A 22,156-nucleotide genomic window follows, 5' to 3' on the forward strand; every position below is an offset into this window, starting at 1 on the left:
AATTATGAAGGTATAGTAATTTCTTATTTATTAAAATATGAACTAATATTTTATTACATAAATAAAAACCGTTACTCGACAAATGTCATATATAGTAACTTAAATAAAAGTAGTTGATCGATTACTGAATTGGCGCCATGTTATATAGTAATTCAAATAAAAATAGCTATTAAATTATTAAATTGGCGCCATAAATTCACATTGCAAATGCAAATTTAAAATGTTGAAAAAGCGCGCTGAATTCATAGTTTAAAATCATATTTTTTACATTTACAATAAGTTACTTGTTTCTTTGTGGAATTTGTGATTACATCTTTTTATTTGCACAAACAATGAAGTTTAAATTGCTATATGGAAGCAATGTCACACCATGGTTTATAACCATATCAACAAGGAAAACCTTTTTTTGAATAGATAAATTATGAAGGTATATAATTTCTTATTTGTTTAAATATGAACTGATATTTCGTTATATAAATACAAACCGTTACTCAACAAATGTCATAAATAGTAACTTAAATAAAAGTAGTTGATAGATTATTGAATTGGCGCCATGTTATATAGTAATTCAAATAGAAGTAACTATTAAATTATTAAATTGGCGCCATAAACTCACACCGCAATGCATGTTTAAAATATTGAAAAGAACGATAATTTAAAATCATATTTTTTACATTTGCAATAAGTTATTTTGCTTATTTGTGGAATTTGTGATGAAATTTTTTTATTTGAAGTAATAAAAAGTTGCATGTATGGAACCAATGTCACACCAATTTTTAAACCATATCAATAAGGAACTCCTCATTCAACATGTAATCAATATATGATTACTTTGCAATTTGTAAAAATACGAATCAACATATTAAGAACATTAAATATGACTTAAAATTTTCCATTAACGTATTAGATATGCTTTAAAAATCTCTGTTCTGTTAACAGAAATTACTATTGATAAGTGTCAGATAACGATTGAAAATTAGTTATTTGACGGTTAAATTCGTGCCATACAAATGTCAGATAACATAAAAAATGGCGCGATATTTTGTAGTTTAAATTGTATATTTACATTTACATTAAGTTGTAATTTAAATATTCTTAGTTGCACAAGTAATGAAATTGCATGGTTAAGCTTTTCTTATTTTTCATATATCTACATCGTCCATAATTAAATTGATCAACAACTTATGTTAGCTACATTTTAACACATTTCACAAAGTGACTTGTATATCAAGGGAAACGTGAAATTAAAATTACAAAATATAAAACTAGATAGTTCCAATTAACATTTTAAGTTAGCAACACGATAGTTCTTCTTTGAGTTTTTTATGGTCAAAATTCGAATATGAGACATTTCACTCGCCATATTATTAAGGAGACTAATTATATCACACATAATTAACATAAATTTAATTAACGCTTTCACAACCTTAATAATTTTATTAATTTTTTATTAATTCTAAAAAGACCATAATACCATCCTAAAACAACCTAATTCTCCTATCTACTTCAGGGCATTTCTATAATTTTCTTATAATCATAATCTCCTAATTTTTGCCCAAATAAACCTCAAGAACGACTTTATATAAACAGTAGTTTCAGTTAAATTAAATAAAAAGAAAAACGAAATAGAAGGGAGAAAAAAAAAAAAAAAAAAAAAAAATCTAACGCCTGAGTGAGATTAGCGTTGAGACCGCCTCTTTTGTTTTCTGTCTAGCCCCACCTTTAAAGTTCCTAAGCTCCGATTTCCGTTTCGGGTCCAGGCAGAACCTCGACGAAGTCGGTACTCCAGATCCGGCTATCTCCGGTAACTCGCTCTCTGTCTATTTATAAGCTGGTTTAGCGTAACTGAAAATTCTCTTAAACACCATTTTCATCGCTCGTAGAGCTCAGCCACACTTCGTACTTCACACAGCAATTGAAACGACCGTACTCTCGTCGATTAATTATCTTTCCAGATAAATGTGGAAATGGTGACTACTTGCGATTTTTCTACGTAATTAATCCGAGAAATGTTTTTTTTTTTTTTTTTTTTTCTTTGTGGTAGTTTCTTTTAGCATGAATTGGTGGATTTTGCTACTAAAAATTTCACACGAGTTTCTTCTCATTCTCTCCTTCTCTCCTTTTACTGCTTTCTCTCGTGCCGCTTTTTACTGGTTCAGTTGAAGTTGTAGCTCTTTCGAGCTTCTCTTTTTCTTCTTCTTTCTTTTTCAAAATTTGGATGATAAAAAGTGCGGACAGATTGATCTGGAACATTTTAGCTCTGGATTGCTTTAGTATCAGGAAACGCTGAATGCACCATTGTCTACTTAAGAATCAGTGTGTTTTTGTGTGGTGTCAGCTTTGCATTGCTTTGGTTTTCTGGTTATGGTCGTATCGCTAATTGTGATTTAATGAAATACTCTCTCAATTATTTCGTTAATCGAAAGATATTTATATGTACAAAACACAAGAATACTATTAACACTAATTACCTACTAAACAACTAAACAATACAATTATAATACTCTTAACAGGTCGTTTTTTGAAATGGAGAGTAGAACTGGAGTTTAGTGCAGTTCAATTCTAATATAATGCAGGATGCGAGTAATGTGAACTTAGCTAGTAAAGGGAGACAAAATTTATATTACTAGTTTCTTGATATTGCTTTTTTCTTTTTCCCTTGAATATCGAGCATTTTTTGGTTAGGTAATCTGTCATTTAAGTTTTGATATAAAATTTACTATGTAGGCTTCTCCAGTTGTTTATACTTAAATATCGATCAGATTATATGCCTTGTTGTTTGGCAGCTGGTAAGATACTCTCTTTACTTCTTGTTCTCTAGCGAGAGTAGGATGTGGCTTTGTACATCAGGATCCCTAGACCATTCTTATTCGAATCTTACCATTCACGGTTCGAATCTTATGATTCGATTCAATTTTTATGCTAAATGATTCGAATCTTATTGGTAAATCGGAATTGATCATGAATCTTACAATTCATGCGATTCGAATCATAAAATTCGAGTCGATTTTCATGTTCAACAATTCTCTTGCCCAACAGAACAAGTGGAAAAATTCAATGTAGAGAAAGCAGAGCAAGGAGATGTAGTTATATTAGAAGATGAAGATGATGAACGGCTTGAATTTGGAAATGATAATGAATAAATATGGTTTGGGTGGGAAATTCTAGTGGCTTGATAGTTTTACTTTGTTTTTATTTTAAAATTTAACTTCTTAGTTTGATATTTTGAACTCGACAACTACACAAGTCATTAGGTCTCTTTCATTTTGTGTTTAGTAAATGATTTAGAATTGAAAGTTATACTGAATCTTACGATTTGATTTTCGATTCTAGATTCTAAAAATAAAATTTTGATTCTCGATTTAACAACTATGCCTAGAGCATGTTAATTTTAATCCAGAGACTTAAATTGGTCCCTATAATTATGAAATACTGTGCGTTACTAGCTTATAGAATGCAAAGTAATAAGATTAATGTAAAAAATTTGCCTGTATATATTGAAGATTAAGAAAACTCATAGTGCTTCAGTAATTGACTTTGTTCTCGCAGATCATATTTGATAATATGTTGTCAAAATAAGAAAAAAAAAATATAGTGATCAGATGATGATATATAAGATGAGCATCATGGTTAGTTGTTGGCATAATAAGTGATTGTTCCCAATTTCTCATGGTTTATTAATTCAAGTTCTTTTATTTTTAATTATCTTTAATGATTCAAACTATCTAGGTCCTTTTCTTCTGTTGTCAGCATTCTACAGATTGTCGCTAATTAATGTGATCTAAACATAGAACATTTTATCTGTTTTGCAGAATATGAGTAGCTTGGTAGAGAGGCTTCGTGTTAGATCGGAGCGAAAACCAGTTTATAATTTAGATGAATCAGATGATGATGAACTTATATCAGGAAAACCTGGGAAATCTCAGGAACCAATTGAAAAAATAGTCAGGCCTGATGCGGTTTGTTTCTTATTCATCATTTACTTCTTACTCTCCCAATCTTGTTATTTATTAGAATTTTTCATACCATGCCTTGTTGTGTTTATCACTCTTTTTTTTTATTTTGATTTTGGTCTTATTTTTTATTTTTTGATGATGGATTGTAATCAGTAATCACAAAGATTAGTGTTGCTCACTGGTTGAATATAATAATTGAGGTTAATGTTGAGATCATAAAATGATGTTGCATTTTTTATTGCAAAGAATAATGTTGCACTATATAGATATAGTTTCATTGAGGTTAACTATTGAGCTTACTGTAGCTTTTTGCTTCTATAATGTATAATGGGCTGGAGTTAGACTTCCTTGACCTTGATCAGTGTGGGATAGAATAATGGAGGTTCAACACTCATCAGTAGCCTTTCCTGTTGTGAAAGTCTACTAGGATGGGATCCTTACTAGACAAAGTGTATTGTCTGCTTTAGTCCTGTTAGGCCCTGTGGTTTGTTGGGCACCCAATGCCCAATATGTTCATAAGATGAATGTGGCAGAGATGCTGAGGTTAAGATGGATGTGTGGTTAGACAAGGATGAATAAAATTAGGAATGACCACATTTGAAAAAGGTACAAGTAGCAGAAATCGGGGATAAAATGAGAGAAGAAAATTTATGTGTTATGTAGATCTCCAGGTGCCCTAGTTTGTAAGTGTGATATTTTGGTGGTAGATGATGCTAAATAGAAAAGAGATAGACCTAGAACCAATGGACCTCATTTATACTCTGTTCACTTAATAGCAAGAATAAGCAAAGCGTGGAATAGAGAAGAAAATAATTTTGATAAAAATTTTGAAAGTTTTTAAAATCATTTGCTTTATTGTGTAATAAACAAGCATATGACAAACAATAATAAAAAGGCCTTAAACCTAGACTAGTTGGGGGTTGGATATATGAATCTCTTCTCCATTTTGTTTTGTTCATAACTAGATCCTCATTAATCTCAAGAAACAATAGATCTGTTGTGACCATGTACTGACAGAATGGAGCTTGCGGTTTATCTTAAAATAGATTTAAACACTAAGCTATTTTGTTGCTTCGGTTCTCTGGTGATGAGTTTGATGTCTGGTCTGAAATGTTTTCCTTGTCTTAGAACTCGCAAAGTTTTCCTAGTGAACAATGATGTGGCACTAAATTTGTCCTCTCATTATTACTGTTCTTAATTTTATAAATTTTATATACTATGTTATTCTTATTTTCTTGTTTTTTTTTTTTCTTTTCTCTCATTTCCTCCTCTTCTTTTTTTCAGAAAGATGACTGCTGTCAATCTTGTGGAGAAAGTGGGGATCTTCTGAGCTGTGAAACTTGTAATTATGCTTACCATCCCAAGTGTCTGCTTCCACCATTAAAGGCTACTCCTCCTAGCAACTGGAGATGCCCTGAATGTGTATGATTCCTTGAAACTTGGATAAGAATGGTCACTCCTATTGAACTGATATTATGTTGTTGTTGTTATGCTATGATGGTTGACAACTGTTGTATCTGCAGGTTAGTCCTCTAAATGATATTGATAAGATATTGGACTGTGAAATGCGACCCACTGTAGCTGGTGATAATGATGTCTCTAAGTTAGGCTCAAAGCAAATTTTTGTGAAACAGTATCTTGTGAAGTGGAAGGGTTTATCTTATCTGCACTGCACTTGGTAATTACAATCTCTATCAACTTTTGTCATATGATTATTGGTTCTCCCAACAATATCTTGTACTAGACAGGCTGCTGTGGAAAACCATTTCTAAGAGTTTGAAGCTGTCCTATGTGCTAACTTGTCAAATATCATGCAGTTTCTAACAAATGAAACTGACTTTTGCATTGATTAATTTTTGGATTGTTGGACACTATTTTATGTCTATAGTTATTTGATAATGATGATTCACTTGCTAGAACTTTTTTCTTTCTCCCCTTCCCCCTTCTCATAGGGTCCCTGAGAAAGAGTTCCTAAAAGCATTCAAGTCAAATCCTCGTCTCAGGACTAAAGTCAACAATTTCCACCGCCAAATGGCATCAAACAATAGCTCTGAAGATGACTTTGTTGCTATAAGGCCTGAATGGACTACTGTTGACCGGATTCTTGCTTGCAGGTTTAGCCATCTGAAACTTCTATTGTATGATGTGTTTATGTGTAAATGCATATAAATGGAAAGAAACTTATGCCATCAACACCAAATAGTTTAGAATTGTGACTTAGTTAAGTTTACATATATTTATGCATAGTCTTTTCGATAATTCCATATCTATATATACCAGTGTTTTTCTTGTCTATTATGATGCTTTTTTGTGCATTCATGATTTCAATTAATTTGCGGAGATTCAAGTGAAAACTTTGATTTTATGTCCCCCTATCTAGGCAAAAATTTATTCTGGAGTCTGTAAATTAATTGAGCTGAAGTTGACTTTTGCTAAGCCAAAACCAGGCGGATTATGTCATTTGGTTGTATCTTAAAGGTTGCAGTCATTTAGTTGATTTCTTAGCATGCAAGGGTAATGGTATTTGTCTGAGAATTTTTTCTCTCACAAAGCATGGTCCATATATTTCAAGCATCGATGCTTTTCATATCTATGATTAGGTTACATGGTGTAGGTTGCTTTCCTTTTACATCTATTAATCAAGCAGAATACTGGGACTTTTGAAGGTATAGGCACGTTTGGATGGCTATCTTATTCTATATATTCTTCTCATCGTTCTGTTCTGGGAGTTTCTGCATTTTATTGTGAGTTCAGTTTCATCCTGTAAGGAAGGACGATAGTCTTTTAATTTTAGAAGGTGTTTTTCTCGGATACTTTTGTGTATCAGCACTTCAAGCTATCTCTATTTAATGAAAAATGGCAGAAAGTTGTCTTTGTGAAAGTCCGAAGTTCTGTTGATATTAATGAATTTTCTGTTTGGTTCTTTATGATGTTATGACATAATGTATATTATTTTTCAACAATTTTACTGCTTTCACAAGAGTTCCGAATGTTAATATTCCTGTTAAATGCTGCAGGGGAGAGGATGATGAGAAGGAATATCTTGTGAAATATAAAGAACTTCCTTACGATGAATGTTATTGGGAATTTGAATCAGATATATCAGCATTTCAGCCTGAAATTGAAAGATTTAATAGAATTCAGTCTAGATCTCGCAAACTGGGCAAGCAGAAGAACAACCTTCGAGATGCTACTGATTCCAAGAAGAAAGCAAAAGAATTTCAACAGTATGAACATAGTCCTGAATTTCTAACTGGAGGTATATTATTCTATATTCTCTGTTGTAACCTGGCATCTCTTGCAATTTGGCATTATTGTGTAATCGTGGTTTGTTGCATCGGTTTTGATTATCATGGACCTCTGAGTACCTTTGTTGTTATCTCACTTGAAGGCTCCTTGCATCCGTATCAACTAGAAGGCCTGAACTTCCTACGTTTTTCATGGTCCAAACAAACGCATGTAATACTTGCTGATGAGATGGGCCTTGGTGAGAATTGTTTTGTTTTGATTTCTTTTTAATCTGTCAGCAGAGCTTGTGTTTGCATGTTGATATTTACGTTTTAATCCTTGCATTTGTCAATGGAGTTATTTGTTCTCTATTTATTTTTGATTTCAGGAAAAACTATTCAAAGTATTGCATTTTTAGCATCTCTTTTTGAAGAAAACATCTCACCATTTTTGGTAGTAGCTCCACTTTCAACCTTGCGAAACTGGGAACGTGAATTTGCAACATGGGCACCTCAAATGAATGTTGTATGTAATGAGATTTTTGATTGATCTTCGTCATTGTTCTGTAAAAATTACTCTTGAGTGCTATTTCCTGTTCTGTAGGTTATGTATGTTGGCTCTGCACAAGCACGTGGCATTATAAGGGAGTACGAATTTTATCATCCCAAGAATCACAAGAAGATCAAGAAAAAGAAATCTGGTCTAATAGTTGGTGAAAGCAAACAGGATAGGATAAAATTTGATGTGCTCTTAACTTCTTATGAGATGATTAACTTGGATACAGCATCATTGAAACCAATAAAGTGGGAGTGCATGGTAATATTTGCAGCTTAACGTGTACTTTGCTAGTTTCCAGCTTATGTTTACTGCCTAACACTTACATCTGCATGTAGATTGTCGATGAAGGTCATCGTCTCAAGAATAAGGACTCAAAATTGTTTCTTTCATTGAAGCAGTATTCTAGTAATCATCGTGTACTTTTGACTGGAACTCCTCTTCAGGTTTGTAATCAGATACTGATATGCTGTCAAATTACTGAGATTTAAGGTTGTCTAAGTGCTGGATGATAAATGGGGAACATTATAAGTACCAATTATTATAATCAAGTTGTAAAATAAACATGTTATGTTGCAAATACATGTTAAAACCATGCTTTCAAATTCCTAATTTTTGTCAGTTATATTTTTGGCACTTCTAGTGACATCATGATTAGTCCCCTAGGCTTCAAAATGAATGAAGAGTAAGGTTATTATATACTGTGCCGTAATTTTAAAGCTTCAAAAATCAAAACATTGAAGCTTAGGCTTGGAGCGTCAGATGTCTTTGAAAGTGTTACTATAATTTGTGAGAAGTGAGATTTATGTCTTTGAAAATGCTATCTATAATTTGTGAGAAGTAACAGAGTTTTTAGATCCTCTTGATGACTTTGGCAAGACTTAGTTGTCGACACCACTACACAGTGCATATTCTTTGACTTCACCAACAATCAAAAGGATTTGTCAATAATTCCTATCTCTAATCTTCTTCTCTGTACCGAGTCCATTCATCAACAAATACAAATTAAGTGCATGCTTTCGGATAAGCAGTTTTTTGCTTAGAAACTCTTGGGGTAATCTTGTAGGTTGCTGAGGTTGAGTGCTCTTCTGATGAAGATATGATGTTTTTCTTTGTGCTTCTATACTTTCGTTTTATTTGTTCTCAGATAAAATTTGATCCTGATTTTATATGCTTTTGTGAAGGAAGCTATAAAATTATGTCATTGAATTGATGTGATTAAAATATTATTCAAGAGGATGAATGGGGAGTAAAGAGGTGTATTCTGTTTAATAATCAAAGACAGCACATGTAACACTGTAGAATGCACACATTAGTTTCTTTCCTTTTTCTTCTGTGTTGTTTTTCTTCTCTTCTTATTTGCCTGAGGTTTGGGTACAGGTCTTTCTTTTTGTAACCTTTAGGTCATCTGATTATTTGATGTTTTCAATGCTAATGTTTCACACAAGTTTATAACCATTTGATTTGCTTTTGTTTGTGGTGTAATTAGTTAAATCACTTTAGATTTCTGTAGGTTAGTCATTTAATTATATTGTTTATGTCAAATTGTGAACTTATATGCATTTGTTTGACACTTCCTCAGAACAATCTGGATGAACTTTTCATGCTCATGCACTTCCTTGATGCTGGAAAGGTTAGTATTCATGGCAGCTTTATTAAAGTATCTAATTAGAGGAAGATATCTGATTGTAGCAAATTAGTAAGTTGAAAGGGTTGTTGCTTTGTCTTTGATGTTTAAATGCTTGCAGTTTGCTAGTTTGGAGGAGTTCCAGGAAGAGTTCAAGGATATAAATCAAGAAGAGCAAATTTCGAGACTTCATAAAATGTTGGCTCCCCATCTCCTAAGAAGTAAAATTCTTAAACTTTCTAGCTTATACAGTCATGCTTTATTGGATTGGTTGGATTGCCCAAGCTACTGAGATATAGTTTATTTTTTGTGCATTTACTTACATTGCTGCTTGAAACAACTTCATCTTTTACTTGCATTACATTACTGAGATTTTTTTTTTCTTGTCATCCAATCTATGTTCTTTTTATGTTATTTTGGTAAACTTTACCAAGCTCTGCTTTTTAGTTGAACATTTTTTTTTTTTTTGGATGTAAATTTGGACCTTTCTATTTTTACTTTAGAGAGAGAAGAAGTGCCAAATCCTACTTTAGCATTTCCTCTTTATCTTTTCCTATTTAGTATTTCTGTCTTGGGGTTTATTATTTACTTATACTGGTATATTATTTGATGTATTTGGTTTCTGGATGATTGCTTCTCTCCACCCACCTGGCATGGGAAAATAAAAACATACACTCAAGAAAGAATAATCATGTTCGTTGTAAAAAAGAGGCTTTTCCTATTGGTGGAATAATTTCAGATTGAATATTTTCAACTTCAGGCAGGTTGTAACTACATTTTGGGAAAAAGATAGTTTGTCGCCTTAAAGCGGAGACATGATATCTACTTTAAAGTTCAACCACTTCTTTCTCTCACAAGGCTTCTTATTAAAGTGATATGTTATTAACTAATTTCAATATCGTTCTTGTTTTTAGCCTTATTTAGAATAATTATTTGTCTTGTGGGATTGCTTGTCGTGATTGTACTGAAATAAGTTGTTGAATTGATGTTTGACATTTTATTTTATTAAATCATAGTATGTCATTAAACATGGTTGGTAATTCCTGATGCTTCTTTAGGGGTTAAGAAGGATGTTATGACAGAGCTGCCTCCAAAAAAGGAGCTTATTCTACGTGTTGAATTGAGTAGCAAGCAAAAAGAATATTACAAAGCCATTTTGACCCGAAACTATCAAATATTAACTCGCCGTGGTGGTGCACAGGTGCGTTTTCTTATATCAGTAAAATTAAGCCTTTTTTTTTTAGCACCCTAACCTAACATTGGTTTTAATTTTCCTGGACCAGATTTCTCTTATCAATGTGGTTATGGAATTGCGCAAGCTTTGCTGTCATCCTTATATGTTAGAAGGAGTTGAACCAGATATAGAAGACAGCAATGAATCTTACAAGTATTTGGTTTTATTTTCCAAATTTACATTAGTGTGGTGTGTGTGCGCGTGGGTGAGGGGGTACTTACACGTATGCATTGACTTTATGCAGTATGATAAGATATGTTCTTTTAGCTTTTACAATTATGTCTTGTTTTTATATTGGGGAGCATGGGCTATTTACTCAATAGGATCAAGGAATCTCTCTATTCTGGTGGCTTATGTTTAATAAATATCCTTCACAATATGTTTGGTTGGGAGTAAATGTGGGTGGAAAGAAAAGAGAGGAGGGGTGGGTTGCAAAGGACAGTCAGAGTTGTGTGCTTTTGTTTGACTGAGGTAAAGTATGTAGAAGGATGGAAGAGTCCATCTTCATTCTGTCAGCTGGGACCCACCAAATTACTCAACGAACTTGGGCATATTGCTTGGGGAAGCTGTCATTTTTTAATTGATTTTCCAATTCTCCTTCTTAAGTAGCATCAAAGGCATATAAGAGCTGTATTTTTAGTCCACAGGAAAAGAAATCGATTCTATCATTTCCTATCTTAACCAGGCAGGATGAAGGAAAGATGTATTTCCATCCTTTGCCTTTTCATTCCTTCACTGTTGCCAATTTTTTTCCTCATTTTCTTTTCCTCAAACATGGTGATAGGGTGGGCTAAAAATTACTGTGAAATGATTCATTCTGTTCAGTGTTTCTATGTTTACATTTTACTACCTACTTGAAATATAACTCTTGGAATCTTCATTAAGACAACTGTAGAAAAAAAAAAAAATATTGCGAAGGTCTTTAACTGTGCCAAAATTACACTTCTATTTTTTGTTCATTTGTTTGTGCTTCTTTGACAGACAGCTTGTGGAATCTTCTGGGAAGCTCCAACTGTTAGACAAAATGATGGTGAAGCTTAAAGAGCAGGGGCATAGAGTTCTCATTTATTCACAATTTCAGCATATGCTAGACTTGCTGGAAGATTACTGCACTTATAAGGTATAAGGATATTGCTGTTTAGTTACATCCTTCAATGTTAACCTGTCATTTATCTACTGCTTGATATATCTCCAAGTGCATTAATATGATTTCACATGGGTATATGTATGCAATTTTCTGTTAGAGATGGCAATATGAACGAATAGATGGAAAGGTTGGGGGTGCAGAGAGACAAGTTCGAATAGATCGATTTAATTCCAAAAATTCATCAAGATTTTGTTTTCTGCTTTCTACTAGAGCAGGGGGATTGGGAATAAACCTTGCAACTGCTGATACAGTTATAATATATGACAGGTGAGATGTTCATTCTGACATTTTTTGAGTTCTTTCATTATTCCTTTCTGAATTGATAATGAGAAAACATGTTTTGAGAAATTTAGCTGGAATAGAATAATTGCTTGGTTGAAGGGTAGTGTAACTGGAATAAAAACATTAAAAAAAAAATTGTAGGATAATCTATACATCAGAGGGCATTTCAATTAATTCGATGTGGAGGTATATCACTAATTGAGTGAAAAAATAGGGTCGTGTGACATGAGTAATTAGATCCTATTTCAGTTAGATGCATAAGGAATGGTTTCATTTAATACCAGGTTATCTAAATTTTAAATTCCCGTTTGTGGTAACAAAATGGAACAATTGGACTGAGGGTTCTCCATAGAGTGGATGCTACTGTGTTGATTTGTATTTTCAGCATCAACATGGTTTGATCCTGAAGGAGCTCTTTTAACTTCTTAGTAAAGTTGTAATAGAAGTGCTTACATAGTTGTCTTAATAGCCAAGGTATGTGTTCTGCAATGGAAAGCATAATATTGCCTGGACTCAGGTGCATGTAATCATGTTCCAACAATGACTTCAATGGTTCTTGGATTTTCTCATGCATATTGGAGTCTCCTAGCCACAATTTCACAAAATTAAGAAAAATAGAAGATTTAAATTATTTTAAAGTTTCATATTTCTTACGTTAATCTTGGGTCTCCTTATTATATCAGTTTTTTCAGGGTTTTGTGATGCCTGTATGTGATGTAATAATTACAATTATTTTCTCCAATTGTGCTAAGGTCTCTGATGGCCATATACACAATATACTTCTCGGATGCCGATTAAGTTTTTACCTCGAGTATGTTCTACTGGTTTGTTGTGATTTTACTCTCAAGTGCTGAACATATTGTTCTTGGCTTCTTTAGTGATTGGAACCCTCATGCTGATCTTCAAGCAATGGCTAGGGCTCATCGACTTGGCCAAACCAACAAGGTTAAAAATTATTCTTTGATGATAGCACAGATGTTTGCTATTTTTGGTTTTAATATGAGATATTGTTTGTATTTTGCAGGTAATGATTTATAGGCTCGTCACTCGAGGAACTATTGAGGAGCGGATGATGCAAATGACTAAGAAGAAAATGGTTTTAGAACATCTTGTTGTTGGCAGGTTGAAGGCACAAAATATTAACCAGGTAAACAATCTCCTTCCAAAGATCAATGTAAAAAAGTTTAGGATTAAGCCATTGGAAATTATTCGAAGCCACCTCAAACTAGCCATATAGTACACTTATTTTTCTTGGATATAGTGACCAGAATGACAGTTCTCATGTTTATTATGTAATGCATCTTCTTTGATGTATTTTGAAGTTGTATGTTTCTTTGTCTTTTATTCTAAGTTATAAATGTGGAGATCATAGTATGAAAAAGCTACATTATTTAAAAACAATATTTAATGACCAATACCTCTCCTGATAACACAAAGAATTACTGAAAGATTCAAATTTTATTGTAGGAAGAGTTAGATGACATCATCAGATATGGTTCAAAGGAGCTATTTGCTGATGAGAATGATGAAGCAGGAAAATCACGCCAAATTCATTACGATGACACTGCTATAGACCGGTAATCACTTTTAACTGCAAATATTTTATGGTTAATAAGATTAAACCTTGGCTCAATGGTTTAATTTGTTTTGTTCCCTCGATAGATTACTTGACCGTGAACAAGTTGGAGATGAAGAGGCTTCATTGGATGATGAAGAGGAAGATGGATTTTTGAAGGCCTTTAAGGTTTAGTTGTCTTGAATTACTATGTAGGCTCTTTTGGTGATTTATTTTATATTATACTTGAATATTCAACTCGTGGGTATTATCTGTATGATATTCATTGGTAACATCATCAGAAGAAAAATGTTGTGGTTGCCTATGGGGTTTGCCTTTCCTCATATGTGGATTGGCCTTAGCATCCATTCAGAAGAGTTCTACATGGTTGCAGATTCACATCTTTTGTCCAATTCTGCATGATTGGAAATCTCCACCTTTGTTTTTTCATTGATTTTAGCTGTCATATTCTGAAGCTTAAGAGATTGGACTATCCTCCACAATCCCTATTATAGGTCTCTGTAGAAGTCCCAAATATGAAGACATATCTTAGGAACAGTTGTGTTTGGGTATGATAAATTCTGTTTCTCCATCTTATTACATGCATCTTCCTAAATATTTTATTGTTCCTTGGTTTTTCATGTCTTTTCTTTTAATGGTTTGTGTTCTTTCAGTTTTTCATTTATTCTTGCAAGTTGTTCAGCCACAATTGTTTTACCCTTGCATGGTTGTTTTGCAACATTTTATAGCATTATTTTTAGAATTTGCTATGTTGGTTTCTTTCTTCGTCTTCGAGTAATTAAAGTTGCCATTCGTATCCTTATGGGTTTCCCACATGATTTTGAATTCTTGGCGTGGTTGTGTTGCATTCTTTTATTGTAGCTGTTATTTGGTTTATGTTTTTGTCTTTGGCATCCCATTTACCTAGGTTTATTTATCTATATTCCAATTATAACCGTTGGTCAGTGTTCTCTTCTTTTACAATGTTATAAGTATCATTAGCTGCCTATGAGTTTAAGGCCTATTCTCTATTTGTTCAATTTTGAGCTAGATCAGTAGACTTATTGTCACATAAGCATATTTATCTTATGTTTTCTAATGCCTTCAACAACTCTTCTGTTTTTTATTCGGTGTAAAAGTCCAATACAGCACCTATAGTGGCTACTTCTGGGGATTAGTTGGATTCATTGCCTGGTGTATCTGAAGCAGGGATTGCATTTTTATTTTTGTGCTTTTGCCCCAGCAAAAAAGGGAAGAAAGAAACCTTTTTGCGCAAAATGACCGTCTATGGCAACTAAGACTTAGTCAAACATTGGGATATGAAATATAGTATATTATTTGTGATTCCGTTATTTACAACTTATTTTTCGTTGTCCATTAATCATCCAGCGTAGACCTGACATTTAACAACTATCTTGCTGAATAAACACTTGCCAAATTGAAATGATAATGAAATCTTAGCCATTAAGACTTCAATCTTAACTTTCATATAAATTTATGACCAATTGCTTTCTCTTTCTCTGCGAAAGAAATCACGAATTAACCATTAGTAAGCATTCTCTCTCGCTCTGAAATTTTCTCTTTTTTTTCTTGAAGTTCTAATTAGTCGTCATACTGGTTATTCTCATACTTTTGACTCCATTCAGTTTTTAGTGCACTTGCAACTATCTGCTATCTGCATCACGTGACGAATCAAGAGAAATAATTTAAGCACAATAATATTGAACATTAATTGTCTCATCAGAATAAAGTCTGAGCCACATGGAAAATTCTTGATTTAATGAATTTCTTTAATGGGTTTAGTCTTGTGAAGTTTCATGTTTATTTCCCAAAATTTCTTCCCTTTTTATGTATCTGTTGGAAATTAGATACAGGGCTCTACTGGGATGAAGTAAGCTTTTGGTCCTTTTGATTACTTGCTGAAGGGCTGAAATTGGCATTAGATTCTAAATCGATTGTCAAATTGGTTGTATATGTGGTTTTGATGCCAAGTTAAAGGATCTAGTGCTAGTGGGTGATAACTGAAGTTGGAGTAAGTGAATAGAATGATTGACTTTGTGGTGAGAAGTTATTATTTCCATCAGGAGGCAATAAAAAATTTTCCTTGAATATTGAGCGGCAATAAAAATTTTTTTGTTGTAGAAAGTACTTGTTTTTATCATTTTATTTGTATTTATTTTCTATTAATCATTTTATTCGTATTTATTGTTAGAACTTGATTTCAGTTTCTCAGAGAAAAAATGTAATATGTATCTTAGGTTGCAAATTTTGAGTACATTGACGAAGCAGAGGCTGCAGCAGAGGCAGAAGCTCAAAAAGCGGCAGCGGAAGCAAAAGCCGCAATGAATAATTCTGATAGAACAAATTACTGGGAAGAGTTGTTAAAAGATAGTTATGAAGTGCATAAGGTTGAGGAGTTTAATGCATTGGGCAAGGGGAAAAGAAGCCGTAAACAGGTCCCATTTTGGATACATTGTCATATTTTATAGTAATGCACAGTTGTCATATTTTATATTATGTAATTTTATAGTAATGCACAGTTGTCATATTTTATATTATTATCTAGGATTTTAATTACATGGGATGGGAGAGGAAATAATACTTTTCTTTTGCTGCGTGTGTTTTTTAGGAGATGAGTGTTGTAGAGATGTTAGGCTATTCAATGTTATTCATCCTCGTTGTGCTTTATGCTTTCCATTTATAATTTTTGTTATTCTAGGTTTAAAATGTTTAGCTCATGGGCTTCCACATCACATTAAATTGAAATTATTGGATGTTAGAATGGGATTAACCAGTGCACTTGCAATTCGTTCAGATGGTGTCGGTTGAGGAAGATGATCTTGCTGGTTTGGAAGATGTAAGCTCTGAAGGCGAGGATGACAACTATGAAGCTGAGTTGACTGATAGTGAAACAGCTTCTTCCGGAACTCAGCCTGGGAGAAAGCCATACAGAAGGAGATCTCGTGGTACCTTTTCACTGTTATATATTCTTGTAGTGTTTTAGTAGCAAGAGTGTGATCATGGTGCTGATTTCTGAAACAACATTTTGCAGTGGATAATATGGAACCAATTCCTTTGATGGAAGGTGAGGGAAGAGCATTCAGGGTATTGGGATTCAATCAAAATCAGAGGGCTGCATTTGTACAAATTTTGATGAGGTTAGATCATTTATGTTTCTGGTCCTACGGTATTACATTTGTGCCTCTGTCAGTATGTCTACATGTATTTTCCGATGCATCAACTTTTGGTCTATTTTTTTTTTTATTGGTTTTTACAGAATCTGTAACTGTTTTGCTGAAATTTGTAGGTCTTGTGTGCATAGTGTTTGGAGTTATTATTTTTCCTACATCTGTTCTAGAGTTCTTATGCAAGAATGTGTTGCAGGTTTGGGGTAGGGGAATATGACTGGAAGGAGTTTGCACCCCGCATGAAACAGAAGACATATGAAGAAATAAGAGAGTATTGTACATTACCTTTTTTTTTTTTTTTTGCTGAATCTGTGTTATAGATTATGGCCATTTCACATGTTTTTTTCCCAACCATACATCACTCTAAGAATAAAAAATTTGAGAACCTTACCCTGAAGTGAAATAAACAAAGAAAGGGAAAAGACTGTTGGTTAAATTTACAAAAGCTAAATGACCGCAATAGACCTAACATTGTAAGATAAGTGAAAAGGCTGTGGAGTATGCAAAATCTTATCTTAAGCCTGTACATAGCAAATGGAATAACTTTCCACATTCTGCATCTATCTCTACAATAAGAATCTATTCAAGTGTTAGCCTCAATTTCTGCATCCTCTGAATCGGCCCAAGTGATGACAATAATAGCATAAACTAAAACGCAAGTTCTTATTCATGCACAGTGAAGAGCACTTTTGCTAGACTGTATTGAAACTGGATGAAATGAACTTCTAGTTTTATGTTGTGTTTTCCTTCCGTTATGGTATTACTAGATATGCAATGAATGGTTCATAGATATTCCTTCTTTGAATTAAAACAATCTGGGCATTTCCTTTTTTTTTTTTTTAATAAAAAGTCTTCCATTGATGATTTCATTTTATTCTCATTTTTGCTGGGGTCATGTAATTGCTATTGTTTTTATTAGGAACATATTGAAGCATAGTTTTTGACATTGCACCTCTAGTCTTCTCATTCATTGAAAAGCATTGTCGTTACCATTCATCAGTCTATCAGTGTGATTCTTTTTGCAAAGTTAATATTGTATTAATTAGTTTACTGTTTGTTTTCATGCTGCATCCTGTATCTACTTGATCCACTGATCTTTGGCATCCTTTCCTCCTTGAATTCAGTTATGGGGTTCTTTTCTTGTCTCACATAGTCGAAGACATTACTGACTCACCAAATTTTGCAGGTGATTGATCCTCACATTACAGTTATAATTTTTTTTTTTTTTCTTATGCTGGGAGAGAGTTGTTCCTTTATTTGATGTACTGCCAGTATGTTGTTACCAACTTTATATTTGGTTGTAGATGGTGTTCCTAAAGAAGGGCTCAGAATACAAGATGTGCTTGTTAGGATTGCTGTCCTGCTTCTGATCAGGGATAAGGTGAGCATTCAAATGGAATGCTCTTAAGAGTTTTTTTTTTTTTTTTTTTTTTTCCATTTTCCTGATGTATTGTCGGGTGACCTAGTCCTGTCTGCATAATTATTGGTCTGTTTGAGGGAAGGAATAGTATCTTGGCCACTGTTTGGGATGTGGTGTTGTTATTTAGAAGAGGAGGGGATTAGAGGATTGCCTCTAACCTGTTAAAAATATTTATCTTCTTATCTGGAAGTTTGAGAGGGGTTGGTTTATGATATTTGTTGCTTTATTTACCTGAAATTTTGTAGTTGTCTTCATTTATTTATTGTCTGACCTTAAAAACAAGTTTATCTGCATTTCCATGCCCTATCTTTCAAACCAAATGAGGGGAGAGAATCAATTCTCGCTTTACCTTCTAATCTGACCTAAAGAGGAGAATGCTTTCTTCCTTCCCCCCTGTCTATTTACTCCACTTTTCTTATTCTTTCTAAAACCCTTAAATGAGCATTTGATGTTTAGAGCATGCTAATTTTTGATGAACAACCGTGTCAAGGACAAGTTAGGGATGATTCCTCCATGTTATAATTCTTTCTTATCAATCTTATTTGACATGTGATGCCGGGATGTTCTTATGCATGTGCTAAGGTCAATGGTCGTGATGCCCTCCCTACTATATTTTAATTAGTTAATTAAAAAATGATAGTAATACAAGCTAACTCTAATTTCGTTAAATAAATGACTTAAAATGGAAGATGATCCTAATGCACATAGAATTCTGTAATATCATTCAAGTAAGATCTATTTTGCATTTAATAGATACTTGGGTTTTTATCATCAAGTATGTTTGTGATGTCTTTGGAATGATAGGTAAAGTTTGCATCAGAGAAGCCAGGCACTTCCCTTTTCACAGATGACATCGTATTGCGGTATCCGGGACTGAAGAGTGGAAAATTTTGGAAAGAAGAACACGATTTGCTGTTACTTCGTGCGGTATTGAAGTATGTTTCCCTTGGTTCTTTATGCTGTGTACTTAATTCTTGTTCTTATTATTTATTTTTGTGTGTTTAACGATGCCTTTATAACATGGCCTTTGAGTTGGTTTGGTGGCTATTACTTATGGAACCGATAAACTGAACCAATCTAGTTAGGTTTTTCAGTTAATCGGTTCAAATTTGGCTTATGATGTAAGATAACTTTGGTTTCGGTTTTTGCTTTAGTTATAGAAAATAAGTTAACTTTGTCCAGAACTGAACCGAACCGACCGGTTCAGTTGGTTCCTGTTCAGTTTAAAAAGGTACTTTGGTTTTTGGTTTTTCGCTTGGCTGACCAATTGCACCCTGTAGCAGACTTGGGTAAATCACATAAAGGATATAAGTCCAAGAGTTGGAACTTGGTAGAGAGGAAAAACTTGAGACATCATCAGTATCACAAAAGGTCAAGCTGATTCGGGTGGTGTTTCAAGTGTACGAATTGAAGTTTCATAATATTTCTGTTGATTGAAATGAGATTTTGCAGATTATAAACTTGTTGTTGACAATGAATTGGTACAGTAATTGGAGTGCTTTCCATGCATGAAAGTAGGATATATAGGTTTTGCAGGAACTTATTGATTGGTAAAAGAACAGAGGTCTTACGCTGGATCTAGTTTGGCCTTTCTTTTGTGTGTATGAATGGAAGTGCATCTGCTGCGTGTCTTGTGTCGATTGTTTAACCCGAAATGCATATTTTTGGTTTTCTTAATTGATATATTCTATATTACTTTAGTTTTCTTAATATTATTATTTCAAACTCAAGGCATGGATATGGAAGATGGCAAGCTATTGTTGATGACAAAGACTTGAGGATTCAGGAGCTCATTTGCCAAGAGTTGAATCTTCCTTTTATAAATCTACCTGTCCCAGGACAAGCTGGTTCTCAAGCCCAAAATGGTGTCAACACAGTTACCACAGAAGCTCCTAGCACGCAGGTGCAAGGAAATGGTGGGGGCAATGTTTTAGCCGCTGATGTTGCACAGGGGACTAATGATGTTCCTAACCAACAACAGTTATATCAAGATTCTTCTATATTATATCATTTTAGAGATATGCAGAGACGGCAGGTTGAATTCATTAAGAAGAGAGTGCTTCTTTTGGAGAAAGGGCTAAATGCGGAGTACCAGAAAGAATACTTTGCGGTGAGTAGCTATCCTTTTCAAGTACTTTGTATTTTCCATTATATAATATGTGTGTAATATTAAATTTTGATTAGATATTATTAGATGACATGTTTACTATGTACTGACATAGTTCCTTTTCTCCTTTGCGTATGATGTCAGGATGACTCGAACGCAAATGAGATTACAAATGAAGAGCCTGAAATTGACATAAAAGCTGCTGATGGCTCGGGTTTAACTTCTGTAGAGATCAATGCACAATTGATTGATCAGTTGCCTCAAATTGAACCAATTAGTAAGTTCATCAATACTGGTGATTAGGTCAATCTATCTTTACCTGGGTAGAGATGTTCTATAAATGCCTGTTTATCTTTACCTGGGTAGAGATGTTCTATAAATGCCTGTTTTTTGGTGACTTCAGTCATGTCCCTTGGTCAAGAGAAATTTAGTTGATTTCTAGTATTCTCTCTGTGCAGCATCAGAAGAAATTTCAGTGGCTGCTTGTGATAATAATCCAGATAGATTGGAATTGCCAAAGCTTTATAACAAGGTAAAAATATTGTTCATACGTACGGGTTCATTATATATAAGGAATGGCTTTGGGATGGGACAATGAAATAAAATAAAATAATTGAAGATGACAGGGAAAGGAGAAAGCCATATCAGAATGTAAGCATTTAATGCTACGTTTGTAATTTCTTGTCAGATGTGCAATGTGTTGGAGCAAAATGTCAATGAATTAATTCAGACATCCCTAACCAATGAACCAGCGAGTCTCAAGTTGAGGCAGGACCTTCTTCCTTTGGAGACCATTTGTCAGGAGATAAATCAAATTATGTCTGCTGAGCAACAGAAGGCGCCTGCTTCTGAAGAGCATGTACTGGATTCAAATCAAACACCACAGGACAATCTACTACCAGAATCACGTTCACCTTCCGTTGAGCAGAATAATGACAAGCCCTCTGATTTGGACGATACTGAGATGACAGATGTAATGACAGAGTCGAAATTGGAAAAAGAAGGCAGCGTGTTGATAGACCAGGAGCTGATTAAAGAGCAGAAGAAATCTCCATCTGATATTCCAGCTTCTGCAGATGCATCCCTGTCTCCAACGGAATCTACAGGAATGCGCAATGCTGACGTTGATATGGAAGATGTTAAAAATGATGCTGTCGGTTCACCAGAGTTGGGAGAAACGGATATTGATACTGACACCAAAACTGAAGCCATACCAATTGGAAATAAGGATGAAAATGAGGTAGCAGATAAATCGAACTCAGGGGTCATTGTTTTAGATGATTGATACATGCAAGATAACAATCTCATTATATGTTTTATGATTCCTTTTCTGTGACATTTTTAAAGGGTTTAGCAAAAAAAGGACTTATATCAATTTCCATATTTGCAAATTTGTCTTCCTTTGCAAACTGCATGAGAATCTATTGTTTGCTTTTTCAGAATTTGCAGGGTATGAAATTTCATGCTGTGTGACGGGTATTTCTGGTAAAGCTATCTTTAGGGTTTGTACCGTATCTTATGATGCACAAGGCAAGGACTGATGGTAGGTTTATCATAAAATTCCTCATATGATCTTTGACCCAGCAATGTATTTTTGTTTTTGGATGAGAATTTCACCCAGCTACGTTAGAAGTCGAGTCTCTAGGCATTGTGTTTACGTTTGGTAAGCCGATAATCATATACCTTGTGAACGCAGCCTCGTTTTTTTTTTTTTTTTGAAACTGTCGTACTTTAGTAAAAAGCTAAAAATGCAACGGCATCTTTAGGGTTCAGTTGAGTTTCTTTTCATCCCTTTGGTAGAGATGGGAAAAGAATAAGCCAAGGACCATCCAAACTTGAATCCATTTTCAAAATCTA

The 22,156-nt window shown here is 33.9% G+C and overlaps 1 protein-coding gene across 2 annotated transcripts; it reads left to right on the plus strand.

Moving 5' to 3' along the window:
- Positions 1 to 1,639: 1,639 nt before the first annotated feature.
- Positions 1,640 to 21,690, plus strand: PKL (chromatin remodeling factor CHD3 (PICKLE)). 2 transcript variants are annotated; one of them, XM_089724807.1, is made up of 32 exons: positions 1,640 to 1,804; positions 1,884 to 1,970; positions 3,813 to 3,959; positions 5,241 to 5,378; positions 5,480 to 5,634; positions 5,909 to 6,070; positions 6,974 to 7,215; positions 7,348 to 7,443; positions 7,573 to 7,709; positions 7,788 to 8,000; positions 8,078 to 8,185; positions 9,322 to 9,372; positions 9,488 to 9,587; positions 10,425 to 10,567; positions 10,650 to 10,753; positions 11,582 to 11,720; positions 11,845 to 12,014; positions 12,908 to 12,974; positions 13,054 to 13,176; positions 13,497 to 13,606; positions 13,692 to 13,773; positions 15,843 to 16,040; positions 16,400 to 16,550; positions 16,637 to 16,742; positions 16,969 to 17,043; positions 17,897 to 17,958; positions 18,077 to 18,153; positions 18,997 to 19,127; positions 19,924 to 20,302; positions 20,444 to 20,576; positions 20,758 to 20,831; positions 20,988 to 21,690. In XM_089724807.1, the coding sequence occupies exons 2-32, from the start codon at positions 1,968 to 1,970 to the stop codon at positions 21,582 to 21,584; spliced, it is 4,473 nt and encodes a 1,490-aa protein (XP_089580933.1). In that variant the 5' UTR covers positions 1,640 to 1,804; positions 1,884 to 1,967; the 3' UTR covers positions 21,585 to 21,690. The 2 variants fall into 2 exon arrangements, with proteins under 2 accessions (XP_089580933.1, XP_089580934.1); XM_089724808.1 differs by lacking the exon at positions 1,884 to 1,970 and having other exon boundaries at positions 1,641 to 1,804.
- Positions 21,691 to 22,156: the final 466 nt, after the last annotated feature.

The sequence above is a fragment of the Jatropha curcas genome, chromosome 8 (genome assembly GCF_041381405.1).
Source record: "Jatropha curcas cultivar XTBG-Jc1 chromosome 8, XTBG_Jcur_1.0, whole genome shotgun sequence".
Lineage (NCBI taxonomy): Eukaryota > Viridiplantae > Streptophyta > Magnoliopsida > Malpighiales > Euphorbiaceae > Jatropha > Jatropha curcas.